The sequence below is a fragment of the Ranitomeya imitator genome, chromosome 2 (genome assembly GCF_032444005.1).
Source record: "Ranitomeya imitator isolate aRanImi1 chromosome 2, aRanImi1.pri, whole genome shotgun sequence".
In the NCBI taxonomy this organism is placed as follows: domain Eukaryota; kingdom Metazoa; phylum Chordata; class Amphibia; order Anura; family Dendrobatidae; genus Ranitomeya; species Ranitomeya imitator.
The window spans coordinates 108,840,798-108,862,255 of NC_091283.1; the positions used below are offsets into that span (position 1 = coordinate 108,840,798).

General features: G+C 43.6%; 1 protein-coding gene across 5 annotated transcripts in view; it reads left to right on the top strand.

The window, feature by feature from the left end:
• Positions 1-21,458, top strand: part of ACSL4 (acyl-CoA synthetase long chain family member 4) — a 79,658-nt gene that overhangs the window by 34,065 nt on the left and 24,135 nt on the right. For 2 of the 5 annotated variants that reach the window (XM_069747136.1, XM_069747135.1), the window contains exons 2-8: positions 8,260-8,295; positions 11,169-11,408; positions 12,869-13,046; positions 17,012-17,121; positions 17,199-17,334; positions 18,128-18,278; positions 19,180-19,303. In XM_069747136.1, coding sequence (XP_069603237.1) covers positions 11,181-11,408; positions 12,869-13,046; positions 17,012-17,121; positions 17,199-17,334; positions 18,128-18,278; positions 19,180-19,303 — 927 coding nt within the window. In that variant the 5' untranslated portion in view covers positions 8,260-8,295; positions 11,169-11,180. Of the gene's footprint in view, positions 1-8,259; positions 8,296-10,876; positions 11,409-12,868; positions 13,047-17,011; positions 17,122-17,198; positions 17,335-18,127; positions 18,279-19,179; positions 19,304-21,458 lie in introns of all 5 variants that reach the window. The other 3 variants (XM_069747139.1, XM_069747138.1, XM_069747134.1) reach the window with 2 other exon arrangements.

Consider the following 21,458-nt stretch of genomic DNA (forward strand, 5'->3'; position numbering starts at 1 on the left):
CCGAAGTCCCCGGTAACCAGGGTAAACATCGGGTTACTAAGCACAGGGCCGCACTTAGTAACCCGATATTTACCCTGGTTACCAGCGTAAACGTAAAAAAAAAAAAACACTACATACTTACATTCCTGTCGCGTCCCTCGGCGGTGACGTCACCGCTGTATTTTACGGCTGGCCGGCGCTCACCAGTCAGTGCGGGAAGCTGAAGGCGAGGGACATGACCAGACACCGGGAATGTAAGTATGTAGTGTTTGTTTTTTTTCTTCTTTTTTTTACATTTACACTGGTAACCAGGGTAAATATCGGGTTACTAGGCGGGGCCCTGCGCTTAGTAACCCGATATTTACCCTGGTTACCAGTGAAGACATCACTGAATCGGCGTCGCACACATGTCAGCGGGAGATCCAGCGATGAAATAAAGTTTCAAACGATCTGCTATGGCGTACGATTCTCAGCGGGGTCCCTGATCGCAGTAGCGTGTCAGACACAGCGAGATCGTAAGGATATCACTGGAACGTCACGGATCGTGCCGTCCTAGCGACCAAAGTGCCACTGTGTGACGGTACCCTAACAATCTTGCATACGCATGAATTAAAAACATATACCGTATACATTTTTTCTGAATGCAGATCAACCCCATTGCATTTAGGCTCTGTTTGCTTCTGTTCTGCATTGCGCCATCATAAATTGTCCAGCGCGGATATTTTTTTTTTTTTTTTTTTTCTGGTAAAATGCTGTACACTGACAATAACTGTTTACCAAAAACAGGCAAACAGCCAACACAGGTAGTCATAAAATTAACCCCTGTGTCCGTTAGGGAATATTACAACCATAACGGTCCCGTACATATAGAATATACACCTACAAAATAAAGTACCAGACAGACCTCAAAATATAAACCAATATCAAAATGTTATTAGACATACAATTTAAAAGAGACCACCATTGATGGTGATATACACCAGTGATGAAAGACACCACAGACCTGAGGTATATGTAAAATATATAAATCTTCCGCCACAAATAAAGTATATACATCAATCATATCATAGTCAACTGTGCCCACAGGCATACACTGATAATGACCGGCAATCATGTACCCCAAAGTGGCGAAATATACATCCCACAAAGTTGTAGCTATCTTACCTCAGGTCTAATGGTGCCACGTCCCCTACGCGCGTTTCGGCTGCGTCCGCCTTCTTCCGGGGGAGTGCTGGTCAGGCCATAATGTTATAGCCAGCAGACCAGAACAATAGGCTTAATAAGTGCAGGTGTGAACAAGTTTTACTTCCATAAAAGCACAAACATAATGTGCAATGTTATCCCACTAGTCGGCCAGAGACGCCTTGGGTAAGGGACAGAATGGCATTTTCTGCATCCAGTATCTGTTCTGAGAGCTGGAGACATTGGGCATGTGCCTGCTGGCAATCACAGTATGTACCGTATTTCCAGCACTGCTGTAAAGCGAGGACAGACTGCTCGTCTCCTGCCATGTGTGCTAGGTCACGGTGGCATGATTACTTTATTAGTACATATCGTAGCCTTACCCTTTGAATAGAGATCAGATCAAATGTTCATTGTGTGCTAAAAATACCTTTTGTAAATGTATGATGCTGACTGTAAGGGCCAGCATTGTTGTTACAGCTCCACTCATGCATCATGGCGTGAATGATTGTGTTAGTACAGGAAGCAATTCCCACAACTTATTTTTTTTTTTTTTTTCTCCACTGACCTATAGACATAGACTTACATTGCTGATCTTGATCCAAGCAAGATCAAACATGTCTCCGCAATTTTGAGTGGACTACGCCGTGAAAAATCTGATTTATGAGCAACCCCATAGACCGTCATAGATATGAGTGCGATCTGTGAAAAAACTGATCATACTAGTGTGTGAATGAGCTCTTAGGCTTCTTTCACACTTCAGTCTTTTGGCATCAGTTTGAATCTGCCGTTTTCATCAAATAGCGGATCCGCCACTTTTTTTTGGCGGATCCGCTATTTTCCCATAGACTTGCATTAGCGATGGTCGTCCGTTGCATCCACCATGTGACTGATCCGTTGAAATTTGGCGGACGTCATCTAGACATTGACGGACATTGCAACGTTTTTTGTCTGCGCCGAAATGGCGGTTCATGACGGATCCGTTGCGTCCGCCATTTCCTAAAATGGCCGCCTATGGGCGACGGATCCGTCGCGACCGTCACTTGGCGGATCCGTCACCCCAATCCGCTTTTTCAATTGAGCATGCTCCAAAAAGTAGATACTTTTCCCAGATACACGGATGTGTCAAAAAAACGGATCCATTAGAACCGTTTTCTCAACAATTGTGACGGAACCGTCACAATGTCGGAGCAGACTGACGCCAAACAACTGAAGTGTGAAAGAAGCCTTAGGGTACCGTCACACTAAGCGACGCTGCAGCGATACCGACAACGATGTCGGTCGCTGTTTGGTCGCTGTAGAGCTGTCATACAGACAGCTCTCCAGCGACCAACGATCCCGAGGTCCCCGCAGGGCCGCGCTTAGTAACCCGATGTTTACCATGGTTACCAGTGTAAACGTTAAAAAAACAAACACTACATACTTACCTTCAGCTGTCTGTCCTCCGGCGCTCTGCTTTCCTCTGCACTGTCAGCGCCGGTCAGCCGGAAAGCAGAGCGGTGACGTCACCGCTGTGCTTTCCGGCTGGCCGGCGCTGACACAGGATGCAGGAGGAGTGCAGAGAAGCAGAGCGCCGGGGACAGACAGCTGAAGGTAAGTATGTAGTGTTTGTTTTTTTTTTACATTTACGCTGGTAACCAGGGTAAACATCGCAGGGCCGCGCTTAGTAACCCGATGTTTACCCTGGTTACCAGTGAAGACATCGCTGGGTCGGCGTCACACACGCCGATCCAGCGACGAAATAAAGTGCTGGACTTTCCTCAGCGACCAACGATCTCCCAGCAGGGGCCTGATCGTTGGTCGCTGTCACACATAACGATTTCCTTAACGATATCGTTGCTACGTCACAAAAAACAACGATATTGTTAACGATATCGTTATGTGTGACTGTACCTTTAGACGACAAACTTGAGTCATTTAACCTCCTTTTTAAAGGGGTTTTCCCACAAACTAACTTAATTTTAATCAACCTTTTAATCAATAGATCTTTGAATAATAATTTCCACAATTGGATGTTTGTTTATTTATTTATTTATTTATTTTAAATAATGATCCTGTGCTGAGATAATCTTATAAATGTGCCCCTGTTTTGTGCTGTGTAATGGCTGTGTCTGACCGTACAGGGACATGGTCTGATCATAACACAGCTCTTGGACAGAGGAGGGAGCCAAAGAGTATACAGACAGGACAGCAGGGGATCACAGACGATTCTTTGTGGGGCAAAGCTTTTCCCTGCCTGTTTTTAAGCAATATTTTGTCTCACAGAATCAGCTGTGATCCCCTGCTGTCCTGTCTGAATAATCTTTAGCATCGTCCCCTGGCCAGGAGCTGTGGTATGATCAGACCATGTTCCAGCACGGTCAGACACAGCCATTACACAGTCAGGGGCACATTAGATTCTCAGCACAAGAATTATTATATTTTTGTAATTTGCGACCTTTACCATGTGAACGTAAATGTTTCTATACTTTCTTAGGAGTTTTACAGTCACTGAGATGCTTAACGTAACAGGCATGGGGGGCTTTTAGATTGCCCTTAGCTGCCACTGAAACCCATGGACTTCCTGCAATGATGGGAGTGGAGGATCACGGACGGCCAGTATCCTATTTACATAGGACGATGTGCTGCTGATAACTATGATTTTTAAACTTTCCTAAATATTGTCTTGACTCTCACCTGATCGAGTGTTTTGATCATTTGTTGGGTACTTGCTGGTAGTGTCATTTGTACAGCTCAGTGCACTGGAAGAAAAAAAAAATCTTTGAGAACACCTGACAGTGCGCTCGTGTCTCCACCTCTCCTCTGTATTAGAGATAGCAGGAGGAAGGAGGAGGTGTTTTATACAGATCTGCAGCACAGAGAGCCAACTACAGTCTTGGGAAGGACCGAGAAAACTGGCTGTAGGTAAAGGAATTGTGTGCAGGATAGAAGCTGTGCTGATGTATAAGCTAACGAACCCAAAACTTGGATCTAGTTGCAAATTTCATATCAAGGGGCCTAAAAATGAAGGGATGAAGTGTGCTTGCTGAAACGTAAAGCAAATTTATCAGCTAAACGTAACCTATATAAATATAATAATTTTTTTTTCCATGTCAAATATATCCATGGATTCTAAAGAGTCCTCACAATTGATCTTGAGGAGCGCACTGTTCCTCTACCTAACAACTTTCTGCCTGGGGATGAATGTCAGTTTGGACCGGCGGCATTGTCATACTGCTGACCCTAAATGTGCATTCCCTTGTTGCTAGCTCTATAGCAAATAACTTGCAACCGCACGCTCCCAGGAGACTAGCCCCCTGATAGACTGCAGGATGGCCAATAACCCAGGTAGTAGGTGGTACACAGTACACTTTAAATCCCTATGAAAATCAGAATGGAGAGGATTTTTGAGTAGTAAATTGCAAAGTTGCTTGTTTTATAAACTCTTTGCGGTTTCACTCAGAGAAAACCCTAACGGGGTTTTCACTTTCAGAAAAGTGGACCCCAAACGCCGAGAGAACCTAAACTGTACGAGCCGCTGAGCTTGGTGATGGCAGCAAACACTCATTTTTACGGCAGATAAATGTGCCAGGTTATTCATTCTACAAAAATACTGACTGACTTTGAGGTGGTACGTGGCACAGGAATGCTACGGTCTTTGGTGCTTCTAAAGGTACATCCCCCAGACCTGCACACAGCGTCTTTTATTCCAAGTGTTCCTTAAACTCCACATTCTCAGCTCCATCCTTTTGTAAGAAGGAAATTTCTCTAAACAGTTTGGTCTGGCTGATTTGGCTTTGGTCCATATGTCCAAGATTAATTGTTTAAAAATTGTCTACTCAGTCGTGTTCCGAATGTCTGCGCTCAGGAGATACTTGACCTCTTGCCTCAGTTTTCATGGCCGCTGTTTGCCTCAAATTGAACCCAGCCTTGATTCTTATCAGATGCCATTGATCTGTCTCTGCTTGTCCTTCATCTTGTGCTCACCAAATGTCCCTGTCCCCATTGTGTGATTGTGTGGATAGATTTATTTTGGTACTTTAAAGCACCACTCCAGCGTTTTATTATTTTATAGCAGTGCTGGAGTGGCACCACTAAAGTAACTTCCCTGCCCTTAGTATTCTACTCACCAGCTGCCATCTTAACCTGTTCTTGGCACTGCATCGGTCGATCTCCAGTAGATTGTGACCTGCTGGATCGCTCCAGTGTTAGCTAAATGATCCAGAAGTTAAATCTCTGTGCAAGTCTGAGAGCGGAACGAGGCCCTCATAGACTTACACTGAGAGCTTGTGACGCTTACGTCTGACTGCCGGACAGTCAGGAGCTGCGGTCACACAATGGCACCTCTGGGTTGGAGCTGCACTGGGGATAGTAGAAGCCTGCGGGTGGGGAGTATAATATTAGGTGCAAGGAGCTTGTGTCCCTCCAGCACTGAAATTCTTAAAAAAAAAAAATAATAATAATTTGCTGGAGCGGTGCTTAAGTACCATATCTTCAGAGTAGTCTGTATATATGATGACCTAATTGTGTAGGAGCAGGGGGGGACATGTACCATTGCCACACAGGGGCTCTGAAATGTAAGGGACCCATTTTCACCTCCAGAACAGGTGGCCTGATGCATTACGATGACCTATTGGGCCTCTTCTGTCTGTGGCCACCAGTGTGTAGGAATAGTGTCATTCAGGTTGAGTAGAGGAGTACAAAGCCTTCTACTGTTTCCTCTCTGGGAAATGTCTGTTGTCTTATCTGATGGAAGATGATCTATGGTCTCTAGGGTCATTCCCGGGTAACTTGCGTTACATTCACAAGCCAAAAACTGGCTACAGACTGTTCTTTGAAGGCAGGTGCAAAAAGGAGTGAATGTATATTGTACATTTAGGGTATGTGCACACGTTGCGGATTCTCTGCGGATCCGCAGCGTTTTTTTGCGGTGCAGAAACGCTGCAGATCTGCAAGTGATTTACAGTACAACGTACAGTACAATAAGAAAAAAAATGCTGTGCACACTTTGCGGAAAATCCGCTGCGGAAACCCTGCGGTTTAAAAGTAGCATGTCACTTCTTTTTTTGTGAATCTGCAGCGTTTTTGTGCCCATTCCATTATAGAAACCACAGGGGTAAAAAACGCAAGAAAGCCGCAGCGGAAATGCACAAAAAACGCAACTAATCCGCAGGTGCTTTTTCTGCCAAGAAAGGCAGAATCCGCACCAGAAATTCCTAAGCCTAATCCGCAACGTGTGCACATTGCCTAAACTATTCTCAATAGATTTCAACAGTTTGATTTTTCAACAATAAAAATTAAATACAAAATAGTGTTATTACTTGGTAATTTGCGTTACAAAAAAGGGAAAGGCAATTGTCCTTCATGAGTCTGCCAAAATTTCTGTTCTGGTAAACGGGAGAAGCACTATTTTTATTGTATTTAAACACCATAGTCTCAAACTTTAAAAAATGTATTTTAACCTCTCAAGTTAAAAGCAACAGTTTTTTTTTATTACAAGAAATATAGATAACTTATGTTACCGCACAGTATAGTAAGTTTTGTTACTAAGCTGATGGTAACTTGCGTTACAATATGTGACCATCCATTGGATTAAACTTATTGTAAGGTAAGTTACCATCAACAATAAAGGTACCGTCACATTAAGCGACGCTGCAGCGATCCAGACAACGATCCCGATCGCTGCAGCGTCACTGTGTGGTCGCTGGAGAGCTGTCACACAGACAGCTCTCCAGCGACCAACGATGCCGGTCCCCTGGTAACCAGGGTAAACATCGGGTTACTAAGCGCAGGGCCACGCTTAGTAACCCGATTTTTACCCTGGTTACCAGCGTAAACGTAAAAAAAAAAAACACTACATACTTACATTCCGGTGTCTGTCCCCCGGCGCTGTGCTTCTCTGCACTGACTGTGAGCGCCAGCCGGAAAGCAGAGCGGTGACGTCACCGCTGTGCTCTGCTTTCCAGCTGGCCGGCGCTCACAGTGCAGAGAAGCACAGCGCCGGGGGACAGACAGCGGAAGGTAAGTATGTAGTGGTTTTTTTTTTTTTTTTTGTTTTTTTACGTTTACGCTGGTAACCATCAGGTTACTAAGCGCGGCCCTGCGCTTAGTAACCCGATGTTTACCCTGGTTACCAGTGAAGACATCGCTGAATTGGCGTCACACACGCCGATTCAGTGATGTCTGCGGGAGATCCAGCGACGAAATAAAGTTCTGGACTTTCTGCTCCGTCCAACGATGTCACAGCAGGATTCTGATCGCTGCTGTGTGTCAAACTGAACGATATCGCTATCCAGGATGCTGCAACGTCACGGATCGCTAGCGATATCGTTCAGTGTGACGGTACCTTAAGCCAGTTGCTCTGCATCATTTGTGTGTGAATAATGATATATGCAGATTGGCATTTTTTGTGCACTGGTTTTGCACCTGTGTTTCTGCCTTAATTAGTTGGGTCCGCTGCACCTGGATAGTGCATTTGTTTTGAGTCCTGGGCAGGTAAGCATCTCTGCCTACTTTTCAGTGATATTTATTTATTATTTTTTGTTACCATCATCTTTGTAACGTAAGATACTATATTGTGTTGTAGCACATTTTCTGCTATAGTCGTCCTCTGAACAAACATTTTAGGGTTCAAGTATAAAGTGTTGTCTAATGCAGGTTTGTTTTTATGATGTGGCATCTGTCACCTGATTACCGGTGGCAGCTCGTACAGCAGGTTTAGCACTCTATATGTGTGCGCTGGTACCTGTGTAAACCATTCCTATGTGGTAATACTGCGCTTAATGTGTGGCTTCACCCTCACATCTTGAGCACCCGCACTATTTCCCTGTGGTTGTATCGCCTCTCCGGTTATTAGGGCAGTAAGCGGAGATTGCACATTATGTGAGATGCTACTGACCTGTCCGTGCCCCATAGCGAGGGGTTACTGTCAACTGATAGTAGTTCACCTTTCGATATGCGGTGTTTGTAGAGCTTTGTCAGGACTGTTTGACCTGGCAGTGTAAATATTACTATGTCAACCATTTTATATGCCTCCCAGTTAATATTGAACCAAATATTTGCAATGTGTCTATAAATGTCTGAAACTTGATTTTTTTTTTTTTTTCTTTCTTCTTGTAGATTGCAGAAAAGTACCTATCCAGATCAGACCCCTCTGTAAGTACGCCACGCTCCTTTTTGTTTGCATGTTTTGGCCATTGTTGTATGTTATTATAGAAGACGCCAGGTTACTTAGCTGCGGTATAATCATGTCGTTATGGGGATGGTTCCTTTCTTGAGTAAATCCCTTTAAAATGTCAAGTGAAATCCATGCTTTGTAGTTCTGAGTGACGCAGCAGGATTTTCCTGTTTTTGCCATTAAGGGTTCCCATAACATGGGAGCGTGTATTTGTGCTCCTTTCATGTATCCATAAAACACGCCTACTGGGTAAACTGTTCACAGTGGCAGCTGCTGTCCAGATAGATGCATGTGCCGGGCATTGCCGGTGGAGTAGGATCCGTTCCCTGCCAGGCACCTGCTCGCTCCTCTCCTTAAAAGCGAACGCTATAAAATCTATTTTGGAGGCTAAATAGAAAGTGTCTGGACTTTTATGCTTTCCTCTGGGTGAAAGCAGTGGTTAGTAAAGTCTACTTCCAGCTCTTCAATATAAGAGTAGAAGTACAGCTCCGCACTTGCCATATCATTACTAGTATAGTAAGGCAGGTTACCATTTATTACTTGTCCCACTTTGTAGCACTTTGTATTTGTGTATAGATGGTGAATCCAATAAACCTGGTTTAGAAGGCAATTACTTGTGGGGAAGAACTTGGGGGTTTCTGTATTATTTGGGCACTACATGTAGAATTAAAGCCTAATGGCAAAATGTGATCACTATAGACAATTGGCTTATTTATAAGGGGGTTTGTATAAAGGAACCATAACTGGAGATAAAGAACACAATCCAGGATATTCTGTGCCCAAACACAGCTCACAATATTATCGCTTGATCGGTGAACACATAAGTATGCCTCACAATAATATAATGTTTACAATGCATTGATTCTGACTGTGCCTAATAGATCATATTGTGATCTGCCACCTACTCTGATAGTGACCTGCTTTTAGCCTTGTTAGATGACATGTGCTACAGCTTTGTTGCACATTGGTGCTGTGTCCTTGTGTGTTTTTAACTTAATTTTTGTGTTCTAAAATCTGGTTAAATTGGAACCACTTTCCTATATACCTCTGTCCTCTATCTGGTGTGATCTCCGTGTTGGCACATAAAGAGGCTGGGTATTGCCCCACTGTGTCTGTGGCATAAAGCTTCTACTAATCCACTGTCTGTCCATGGGGCTCCTCTCACACTGGGGGGGTTTGTTCTTTCTTGTGCGCACAGTACACTTCACACCTTTTGTGCTGGAAAACATTGTGTTTTGTTCATTTTCAGTGTGGGTAGTAATGTCTTATCTATTTCTGTACTGGATAACAAACATAACCAGGACTGTGTTCTCTGCCTCATTTACTAAATGCTCAGTCTTAAATCAGGTATAAAAAATGTCAGCATTCTTACACCAGTTTAAAAAGATAGAAGACCTGGAGAAACCCAATACATTCAACATAATTTCTGGAAAAAAGTCAGAAATGTGCTCTAGTCCAGGGATATGATGAACAGCAGCCAGTAGAAATACTTGGTATCACTTTATACCAAGTATTTCTTTTAGAGCTGAGCTGCAGTGCCTAAGAGCAGTCACTACACCGTGCGCCGGGGCTCTGTGCCGCGCCGGGGCTCTGTGCCGTGCCGGAGCTCTGTAAAATGTACTTTTTGAGGCTGCAGGAGCTGGAAACAACGGCTTCTTTGGGTGCCCACAGGTATCAAGCTGATATCGATTATCTATTCTAAGGAAATGTTGTCAATAATGTAGTCCTGGACATCCCCTTTAAGTAATTTTTATTTTATTTTTTTTAGAACAAGATGTGAAGATATTTAAACCATTTTAGAAGCTCTAGACATGGCTTTTAGTGTTTGGTCCCCCTTATAAAGTAATACTGGGTCTGACAACTGGTTCCTAGATTCTTTGTTTTGCTTTGCTGTGATACTTCGTGCCACGCTATTCACGTGCACATCTATCGAAAGAGGCAGAACTTGTGTATATGACGTGGTGTGGAAATACATCTGCCGTCCTGTTCAGGATTAGCGCACATGCCAGAACACCCATTAACTCCTTCTTTCCCTGGTGGGAGAACACACACGGCTCGGTAATCGTGTCGCTCGTACGCTGTGCATAAAAGCGGCTGGATATCGATAAAATCCTTAGAATCTTAAAGGAGAAAAAGCAGAAGACGCTCGAGAATAAAGTTCTGAAAGCTTCGAGATGTCAAAAAGCTGTTGAATTTAACACGGGACGACTACATTCCTGTGCGCACAGTCATAGCACCAGAGGGGTTAAGCACTTTTTCCCTATTTCGACACATGTTTTGCAAAAAGACTAAATATTTAGCTTCCTGAATACTAACCTTTTTCGCTCAGATGTATCTCATGGTACATTCTGCTTGCGTCCTTTTTGCCCTCTCCACATGAGACTGAGCAACATGTTGGAGGCTTTAGACCAGACCATGCCCTCTCCCTGACTGACAGCCTGGTTATGTTGGCATCCTTCACGTTGTCTTTAATGTTTAATGGGCAGAGAGGTTTCACTTACAGTGTGACTAACGTATCCTCTCTCTCTCTTCTTTTCTGCTTTCTGGCTGGCTGCACAGATCTCACAAGTCTTGGCTTCCAAAGACTAACAAACAGTAGTATTGCTGCAGAGCGATAAGTAATGCTTGTGATCTGGCGCTGCCTCCTTGGGTAAACAATCACCGCCGCTGCTTTATAAATTTGCCTTAAGAACCCAAAGAATATTGATTGGAGGCGAGCTGACATATTAATATCGACATCATGAAGCTTAAAGCAGAAGTGTGCACTCTTGTATTGCTGCCTGTCTACCTTTTAATGTTTGTGTACAGCACTCTTACGTTTTTACCGTGGTATTTTCTCACCAATGCTAAGAAGAGAAAAGCTATGGCTAAAAGGATAAAAGCAAAGCCTGTGTCGGAGAAAATCGGAAGCCCCTACCGGGCCCTTACCCACTTTGATTCCCTGGCCACCATAGACATTCCAGGAGCTGACACTTTGGACAAACTGTTTCAACACGCAGTGGCAAAATTTGCCAAGAAAGATTGTCTCGGTACAAGGGAGATCCTGAGCGAGGAAAATGAGAAGCAACCAAATGGCAAAGTTTTTAAGAAGGTAAGAGTTCCTAATGCGTCTGCCTTTAATGGGTTTAGTGCCGTTCCTGGCTGCAGCGAATAAAGATGGGTCCAATTCATGATAAACCAGCAGATTTTGGGATTAAACGTTGGCTCACTTTAGACTAATTAGCTAATCGGTTCACTAGTAATCTCTAAACTCTAGTCATTACTAGACTCCACATGATACATGAGTTGCAGCAGATTTTCAGTGCGGACTTGTCATGAAAAATCTGCACAAGGTATGTAAATGCGGATTCTTATCCCATATTTATTCATGGGTGAACGTACTGCATGAGCATCCAGTTCAGCTACATAGAGGCCCTTGGATGAGGAGAGCACGAGTCTGAAGTCTGAGTATTTGTCTCACATCAATCGCAGTCCGCATCCTGCGTAAGGACACTACTGTGTTAATAATCATTTTGTATAGACCGCCCCATCTAAATTTATCTGACCACGTTGGACGCCCCCTTTCGTTTTAAATAATCTCTGGAGTTAGGTTCTCCGGGAGATCTATGTCCGGCCCAGAGATCTTAACAGCTTATTTACATAATAAGAAAAACGTGGATTTCTCTGGAATAATAAATCAGATTACAAATATTAAGGTATCACTTTATTCAGCTTCCTATGCCCTACAAGTCAATATAGATTACTTAGTAGGGGTGATCCTAGTGACAATTTCCCTTTTACAGGCAGAAACATTAAGTGAGCCACAGGTGTTCAACATGCCATATGTACCCCATTAAAAAACATCATATCGGCACATAGGAAACAAGCCGTTGCACATCTCCATCAATAAAGTAAAGTTATGGAACTCTGAGACTGGCACCCGCCAAATATTTATTTTCAAACATCAGATTTTTATTTCTTTTTTCACAACTAAATTTAAAATATATGTATAATTTTAATGTTACTCTAATCATACTGACCTGAAGAATCGTTTCGCCAGGTCACTTTTACATTGAATGCCGTCAAAACAAAATAAAAAAAAGTCATGGTTGCATTTTTATTCAACATTATTTTTTTTTTTAAAAAGTCATGTTTTTCAGTACATTTAAGGGTGCAATTCAGAATGGTTTGGGACATTTATATATCTGTAAGATGTGATTTATGAAAATAGATACGGGCTATATCTGAGGACAAGCGTGCAGCATTCGTGTTTTTACAGTCCTGCAGATTTTGTAATTTTTTTTTGTAACCTCTTCTGCTCCACTCACACTTGTGTTGTAAAGTTTTTGCAGGGGTTTTGGTAATTTTAATAGCAAAAAAAGGTGAAAATGGTGCAGGGAACCTCAAATTCCATTCTGTTAACTGGAATCCCAGTGGTCATGGCATCCCGAATGTGAAGAGAGCCTAGGCAGTAGATGGAGCACCAAAACTCTACATGTTTTGTTAGAGAACCACACTGCTTTTATATATCTCCTGTGATTCAGATCTTGTAATTTCCTTATGTTCTATCAGTTAATCTTAGGGGAATACAAGTGGTTAAATTATGAAGAAGTTAACACCAGAGTGAACCATCTTGGAAGTGGTCTGGCTGCGCTGGACCTGAAACCGAGGAGCACGGTTGCCATTTTCTGCGAGACCAGGGCGGAGTGGATGATCACCGCACAAGCATGCTTCAAGTACAACTTTCCTTGTAAGTAATCAGCACTAATTAAGTCTACAGATAAGCTATCACATTAGTGATGGCTGGAACTGATTCTGAGCCCTTCACTTTTATAGCAGCTATTTTATCGCACCTGGTTTAGTAATAGTCCGGCCAAGTGCCCACAGCCTATTCTGTACACAGCGGAAAGTCAATGGATAGTTAGTGGCTGTGGATGATATAGGGCGCATTTACATTGTCTGCTTTATAGGAGCACTCGTTTCTTGTATATCGGGCCGGGAAAACAGGTTGTCGATCACGTGCTGGATGCACAAAAATGCTTGTTCATCGGGTGAATTGAGTTTAAATTTGCTTGAAGAAATCGCCATTCTTCGCAGCGATACATTGTCCTGTTTACATAGGATCAGCGCTGCCAAGAATGATTAGTAATAAAGTAATAGTGAGCAATTTGGTTTACTTGCATTTTTTTTCATTACGTTTTTAGTTTTGTTTTAGAAAAAAAACAAACATGCGTTTTTATTGCTTTTTTTTTTTTTTTTTTGTTTTAAATCTTTGTTTTGGAAACTTCCTGTTCTCTGAGCTTTGATACGCTGATAGTCCTGTTAGGAGTTCATAAGATCCACTAGTTAAAAATACGTATGCAGTTTTTTGTTTTATATATGTATTTTCCATTTAAGTCTATGGTGTCCCCTCCTCACCCATTCACTAGGTTATGTCCTTCAGGATTTCTGGTACAAGTCCACAGAGTAACCTGATCCAGTATGGCTTGTGTGGTGCAAAACGGAGTTCTGCTTGTCTCCTATATCCGAGAGGGTCTGGCAGTCCCTTACTCGCCGTGTTGTCAGCAGATTTAGATGACATTAGATCACCTGCTGTAACGTGGATGGTCAGCCCTGTTACTTCAGACATGTCTGATTTAAAGGGAACTTGTCACTTTACACATGCAGTCTGATCTGTGCACAATGTAGAGAGGAAGCTGAGCACAATGATGTATAGGATTCTGAGAATACAATAAAATTGTATTTGATTCATCAAAATCCCTGCTGTGCATACATGAGTCCAGTGGGCGGTCCTACTAGTGACTGACAGGTATCTGCAGGCCCTCATAGAGGGAGGACTGTCAGTCACTAGTAGGACCGCCCACCGGACTCTTATGCATAGAAACCCCTAGGATTTCGGTGAATAAAATGCAAGATATACTGAAACTTTTCCCACAGAATACGAATCAATCTGCTCAGCTCCTCCTGCTCTATAACATCCTGCCCAGTCCAGGGGACGTTTTTCACATGACAGGTTCCCTTTTTCAGGCTTGCAATCACATTAGTTCCGTCAGCAAAACCTGTTGTTGTAGGTGAGCTCTGAACATCTGCTGTGTATGGGGGCCTCCCAACCATCCCCCCCATATCGCTGGACAGAGTTCTCCTGGGATTGAAGGCATCACTATGGGGCAGCAGCGTCCTCCCTTCTTTCAAGTGAAACATGTTATTTTTCAGCCTGACATTTGGTGTTTCTCTTATTTTCCTGGAAACTGAGAATTGATGCATTTAACATTGTATGTCCTGGTCCGTGTTACCAAGTGTGGGCTTAATAATACATTCCCAGGAGATCTTAGGAAAAAATGTTCCAATTGTTATATTATGGTGAATGAAGAATTTGCTAAAACGGATGTGTCTGGAGCGGTGACAGATCTTCTAGAACCGCAGCTCGGTAAAGCTTAGAGAGGAGTCTAAAAATACAGCAATGAAAGGTCATGTAATCCCCGCGATCCAGATCCTAACATCACCATACTGCCGTGTGACTACAGGTCTGATACGCGGCCCCACGTGCTCACAACGAGGTTACATTACTTGGTAAAGCTGCTTTGTGAGATAACATGTTAAACTTTGGGGCTTTGTCGCCTGTGGCTGACATAACTTCTCAGTTTTCTCCTGCAAAATCCATATATTCTTTGCATGTTCCTCATGATTCTGCAATGTAGGTGACACTGTCCATTTTCAATTCCTGTTTTGGTGTGTTCTACTACAACATTTTGATCTGATATGCTCTTCAAGGGGTGTCCCTCTGCTTAAGGCTGTGTGCACACGTTGCGGTTTTTCCCGATAATGCTCTAAAACCGCAAAAAAAAACCCTCATACAATAAGCATCCCATCATTTAGAATGAATTCCGCATGTTTTGTGCACATGATGCGTTTTTTTCCGCGAAAACAACGCATTGTGGTAAAAACCACAGCATGTTCATTAATTTTGCATTTTTTTTTTTGCGGATTTCCCACTACAAAATGCATTGGGAAGTGTCCGGAAAAAAACGCGGCAAAAAACGCATGTGGATTTTTTGCAGAAAATGTCCGTTTTTTTTCTCAGGAATTTTCTGCGAGAAATCCTGAACGTGTGCACATAGCCTAAAACCTAGCATCTTGCTAAAATGCAATCTGATTGGTATGATGTGACATCTGGGATCCCTGCTAATCCTAGGAATGAGGCCAAGGTCCATTTAAGTGCCCAATAGCGGTAATATCAACCCTTGGCACTGGTGACTAGCGCTCCACACAGTGGGTGACTGCGAGCAGCATATTGCATGATAAGCCCCCGTAGATGTAGAAATAATGGCATTCAAGCTGTACCCATATCCAGTGATATGTACATTGGTTGAACCCAGCAATTTTGTCAGGGCTGGTCGACCATTTATTGGGGGTCTCTCTCAACTGCAGAAAACCAAGGGGGAATGGTGACCAGACATGTTGGTTTAAACTGTCTGATCCTTTTGATCTCTAGAAGATTAGCCGGAGGTGTATAGCAGTGGCTTACTCTACTTCTCATATGGCGTACATGGGCATACTAGGCTAGTCTTAGTAATTTTGCCAAAAAATTCATACAGCCTCGATACATGACTGCGTACAGAAGTCATCAAGTGCTTTGTGACCTATGACTTTTTACTGACCCCTAGTAAGGTAGACTCTACGGGGATGTAAAGCTGTCGGTATTACCAAGATTTTTGTAAACTACCTCAGTGTTTTTCCCTAAAAGGGAGAAAATTTAAAGGTAATGCAGAAAATTCATAGTTATTTAGTTTATAAAACCTACTTTCATATGCTCTGCTGGGGTGTCCTGTAGAGAATCCTCATCTCTTGGCTAGGGGAGTGCAGAAACAAAAGTGTGCACCATGCAGAGCTCTTCTTCCCATTAAACTTGACAATGTGTCAGTCTCCAAAGCCAATGTGCATATGGCCCTATAGGGGCTCTCTGGAGAAAACCTAGATGCCTCCATTGTAAGACCCGCTCCTGACACCTGAAGAGAACAGCTGACTGTCAGGGGAAGTTGTGGTTACTGTCACTTCTCCTGCAGCGGCGTCTGTAGTATAATGAAGTATTTTTAAAGGGAACCTGTCACCCCCAAAATCGCGGGTGAGGTAAGCCCCCGATGTATCCTAAAAGATGATTATACTCACCCAGGGGCGTTCCCGCTGTTGGTCCGGTGCCTCCCATCTTCATCAGATGACGTCCTCTTCTTGTCTTCCTGCCACGGCTCCGGTGCAGGCGTACTTTGTCTGCCCTGTTGAGGGCAGAGCAAAGTACTGCAGGGCGCAGGCGCCGGGACTCTCTGACCTTTCCCGGCGCCTGCGCACTGCAGTACTTTACTGTGCCCTCAACGTCATCGGATGAAGATGGGAGGCGCCAGACCCAGACCAACAGCGGGAACGCGCCTGGGTGAGTATAATCTACCATCTTTTTCTCATCTTTTAGGATACATCGGGGGCTTATCTGCAGCATTCCAGAATGCTGTAGATAAGCCCCTCATGCCGGTGGACAGGAAACACTCATTCATGGAGGAGTGCTAAGTAGGGGACCTTCCTGTGTTAATGTCCATGTCCTAATGGGAAATATTTCCAGAAATTGTCGGAGACACCCCTGTAACCTGTGTATGCTTTGCTCCACAGTGTGTAGTGGCGTTGCAGAATGATGTAGAATAAGGTGTTAATTTCTCGCTCTTTGTGCAGTGGTCACTTTGTACGCTACACTTGGAGAAGACGCGGTTGCCTTTGGGCTGAACGAGTCTGGAGCTACTCACCTCATCACCAGCTCTGAGCTCCTAGAAACCAAGCTGAAGGTTTGTTACTGATCCACTAAGTGTCTGGTATTAACAAGTCCTAAACTGGTATTTATATTGTATTTCTTTGCATTCAGTGTGTGTTGTCACAAGTCAGCAACATCAAGCACATTATCTATGTTGGGAAGAGCATCAACAAGTCTGAATATCCCACAAATATAGACATACATAACATAGAAGAGGTGGAGGAGCTGGGAGCCAAGCAGGAGAACTGTAAGTGTGGCTACATTGCCGGCTATTGAGAAACTCCCAACCTTTTGATCCTTAGTAGTGGCTTGTACGCGGGTACAGAATTGATCGTCCGGCCTATGTAGTGGCTTTCTGCAGATCACTACTCTCCTGCTTATTGTAAACGATGGACGATCAGTTTGGACCTACTGAGGAGAGCCGGAATACCGCATCCATCAAGCTGCAATCACAAAGCCATCAACATTGCAGGCGCTCGGGGCCGATGCCAGACTCAATCCGATGTGGATTGAGTGAAAGACTTTACTCAGGAATCAAGAGTACACTTTTTGTATTACTTACTGAGAGCACCTACTGTGCTTGCATCAGTACTTTTTTTTTTTAATTTACATATACAGATAACCGGAGACCCCCAATTAAGAGATTTTATTACCGCATTGTGTAATAACACAAGAGTTTTCAGCCCTTGTGCAGGATGCCATTCTTTCCCAACCCAATCATTCCCTTTAATATTGGGTGTGGTGGGATTGGGTAACCTCACACCTCCTTGGTGTTCAGCAGTAAGGTAGCTGCTGCAATTAGGGCCTGGCATGTGTACCTGAAGTGTAACCTGGGTGCAGGAGATTTGTTGGTGTAAGCAGGAGTGTGCTGGGACACACTGGTAATCCGGCATGTTACTTTCCACTCCTGTCTCCATACTGTTCCTAGAAGTGATGGGGAAAACAAATCACGGCGTCCATTATAGAGTTGTGCATGTCTGATACAGCAGCTGGTAAGTTCTATATGTCTGAACAGTGTCTGTGTCCCTTTTACTTTCTAGTGAGCAACCCATGCAGCCGACCGTTACCCACAGACCTGGCAGTGGTGATGTATACCAGCGGTTCAACTGGCAGACCAAAAGGTGTGATGATGGTACACAGCAACTTAATAGCTGGCATGTCTGGACAGTGTGAACGGATACCAGGACTTGGGTACGTTTTCATACTTTGATGCGTAATATGTGGTTAAATATTTCATTAGAAGTTATTTAAGGCTGGGTTCACACTGCGTCTGTGGCGTCCGTTAGACGGACTACGTAACACCGCGGCATAATGCGGTGTAAGGCAGTCCGTTAACGCCGCCATTATGTCCTATGTCGGATGCATCGCTAGCGCACGCCCACAATGGGCGTGTGCTAGCGATGTGCCGTCATTGAGTGACGGACCCTGGGACGCGGGCTGCAGCGTTTCCGGGTCCGTCACCGCTAGCGCAGATACAGCATCTGCTAGCTCTATCTGTGCTAGCGTGATGACACATCGGCACTTGCGTTAACAGCAGCCCATTACCGTATGTATTGAAAGGGCTGCTGTTAACGCAATGTGAACCCGGCCTTAGTCTGTCCCATTGAGGGTCTGATAATTTTAATGGGTATTCTAGGTTGAATATTCAGAAAAAGTACTGTTATGTAGTGGCCTGATACATAATTGACTATCTGGGTCGCATTCCACAGGGGGTGTAATATGATGCACCAAGTTTTGGTGCTTTTGTTTGTTTTCTTGGCATCTAATTCGGTTCAGGATGTCTTGCTGTATTTAATATGGCGTGCATACAATAAACCTACCTATACTAAACGATAAAAAAAACCTTTAATACAAAAGGGCCAGTGCCGTTCCTCCTGGTATGAATATATTGGAGTCAGAGTGTTGCCAAATGCTTGTACATCTCCAGAGCCTGACAGAGTGTGTAGCGATGCTGCCCTTTGATGGGGCATATGGTGACACCCAGCTGTCTACGTATACATTCCTGGTAGACATTAAAAAGTTAGCACAATGCTGTTTTTTTGTTAGTGTGCTTTTAATATTCCAGAGACATGTAGTATTTTATGTTTTGCAGACCCAAGGATACCTATATAGGTTACTTGCCATTAGCACATGTGCTAGAGATGACGGCGGAGATATCGTGCGTTACCTATGGATGTAGAATAGGTTACTCCTCTCCATTAACACTATCTGACCAGGTAAGGGTATATAGATAGAGAAACGCAGCCACTTTTTATATCTGTACGTTCAGATGGATTCTTGCCTTCTTAGTGCTGCATTTCATAATGAGTCTATATGTTATCGTAGGGATGGCCTAGTATTAAGTGCACAGACTTTCTTGGCTGTAAGAATCCTCACATGCTTGGTTTGATCAAGTGGTTTAAAATTTTATTATGCAGGAAAAAAAATAAGCCCCTGAAAGTGTACATAGTTTAAAAAAAACAAACAAACAAAAAAAACACCTTAGGGCTCATGCAGATGAGCCTATTTTTAGTTTGTGTGACCTGACATAACATCGGATCACACTTAAACCTTTGTTACTCTATGGGGCTGTGCACATGCCGGATTTATGGTTTTTCTTGTTTTTCCCATCAGTCACACCACCACGATGGAGAAGATGGAGACTTTTTTTTTCCCTCCATCTTCTCTTCACCTGAGAATCTGAGCACACTCTGATCAAACACTGATTCTCTTGAATGAGAGACTCTACAGACTTTGCTCCGGACCTCGGTGTTATCTGGAGGTCCGTACCTAGTGGTGACACCTGGCTGGGTGTCTGCAGGGGGTTTGAGGTGGTCAGAGGAATCTGCCTGCTCATGTTGACTGTTGTATATTAATGCAGAATGTCAGTATATGTTATAGGAATAGCCCCTATAATGTGAGGAGCCTGAAGAGTCTCTCACCATTAAAGGGTTAATAGGAACCCAATGTATCACTGCGATTCTTCTCTTGCCCTTGGACAGGATGGCAGTTACATGAATTTATTGGTTTTCCTTTTTTTTTTCCTTTTCTTTTTATGCCATCAGTAGTTTTTGTTTCTCGTGATCCCAGTATCCTTTTACGCTTGCTTTAGTGTGTTGCGTAGGATAACTTTGACAAGTTTCCTGAACTAAACACTTAATGTCCTGCCTGTAGTGAAGCGGATTATTGTTCTCATACATTGACCTAGAGTTGGCCATCCGTCCCCGCTTCGAGGCACAATGCCAGATTTACCCAGCGTAAAACCTTTACTCATTGACTAGCATGTTGAATAAAAGGCTTTGTGTCTTGCGCGTAATGCGGCTACACTACAACTAGCTGTGAGAGTTAAGCATGAAGAATACGACCGGCTTTGCCAGCCGAGGAGGACGTAAATAATTGAAAACGATAATCTTGCTCCAGGGTGCTTATCCGAGTGGCATGCAGAACATGGCCGGAGATTCCCGAGGGGCTCGCGATACTACTGTAAAATGTGGGCGAGCTGCTTGTATAGTGTATGCTTTCATTAAGTCAGATTTCTGAGCCTAAAAAAAAAGTGATCTTATGTGATAAAATAAGAAACCTATATTCACCCTTTATATCCTCAGTAATAACTTGGCTACAATTGTCCTACTGTCATACTGACACTTGACTTACGAAGCCAATCACTTACCGCACTTATGGTGACAGGGACCATCTAACTAAGCAGTTAATAGCATTGGATTAAAAAGTTTGTCCATTTTGGACAATGTGTTTTTTCCAGAAGATTCTCCAATAATGAGCTGATCACCAAGTAGTCGGCTTTTGGAAGCTGCTGTAATCTGCAGGGTAATGCATTAGTGTGATCAACCTTCCTAACCCACCAGTACAGGGGTAGTGAGGCATTACACACTTAAAGGGAACTGGTCATTTGATTCATGCTGCGCAAACAACGGGCAGCAGGAGTCTGATCCTGACTACATGAATTCACCCAATTATATATTTTGCTCCACTTTTCAGGGAAAATATATACTTTAAAATGGCCCCTGACCGGCTCCTCCCAACACCGCTGTCAAAGCAGTGCTGGGAAATGCCGGCTGTGGACCATAGCTGGAAGCCTATAACCAGAGCAATGTGGTTGTTTTTGGAACAAAAATTAGTTATGTATTATACAAAAAGAGAAAGTGGGGGAAGACAAAATTCTACATTAATAAATATAAATCCAAAACCAGCACCTGTATGGGCATCCCAGACCGAGACAAATGTGCCTTGTAGTGGGAGGAGGAGCTGGTCTGATGGCCCGCAATGTGTCCGCTCACCTCTGCCACCAAAGTGTTTAAGCCTCATGTCTCAGGCTATAAAAAGTCTATGGCAGCAACAAGGGATCCAACTGGCGTCCGCACACGAGAAATGTCC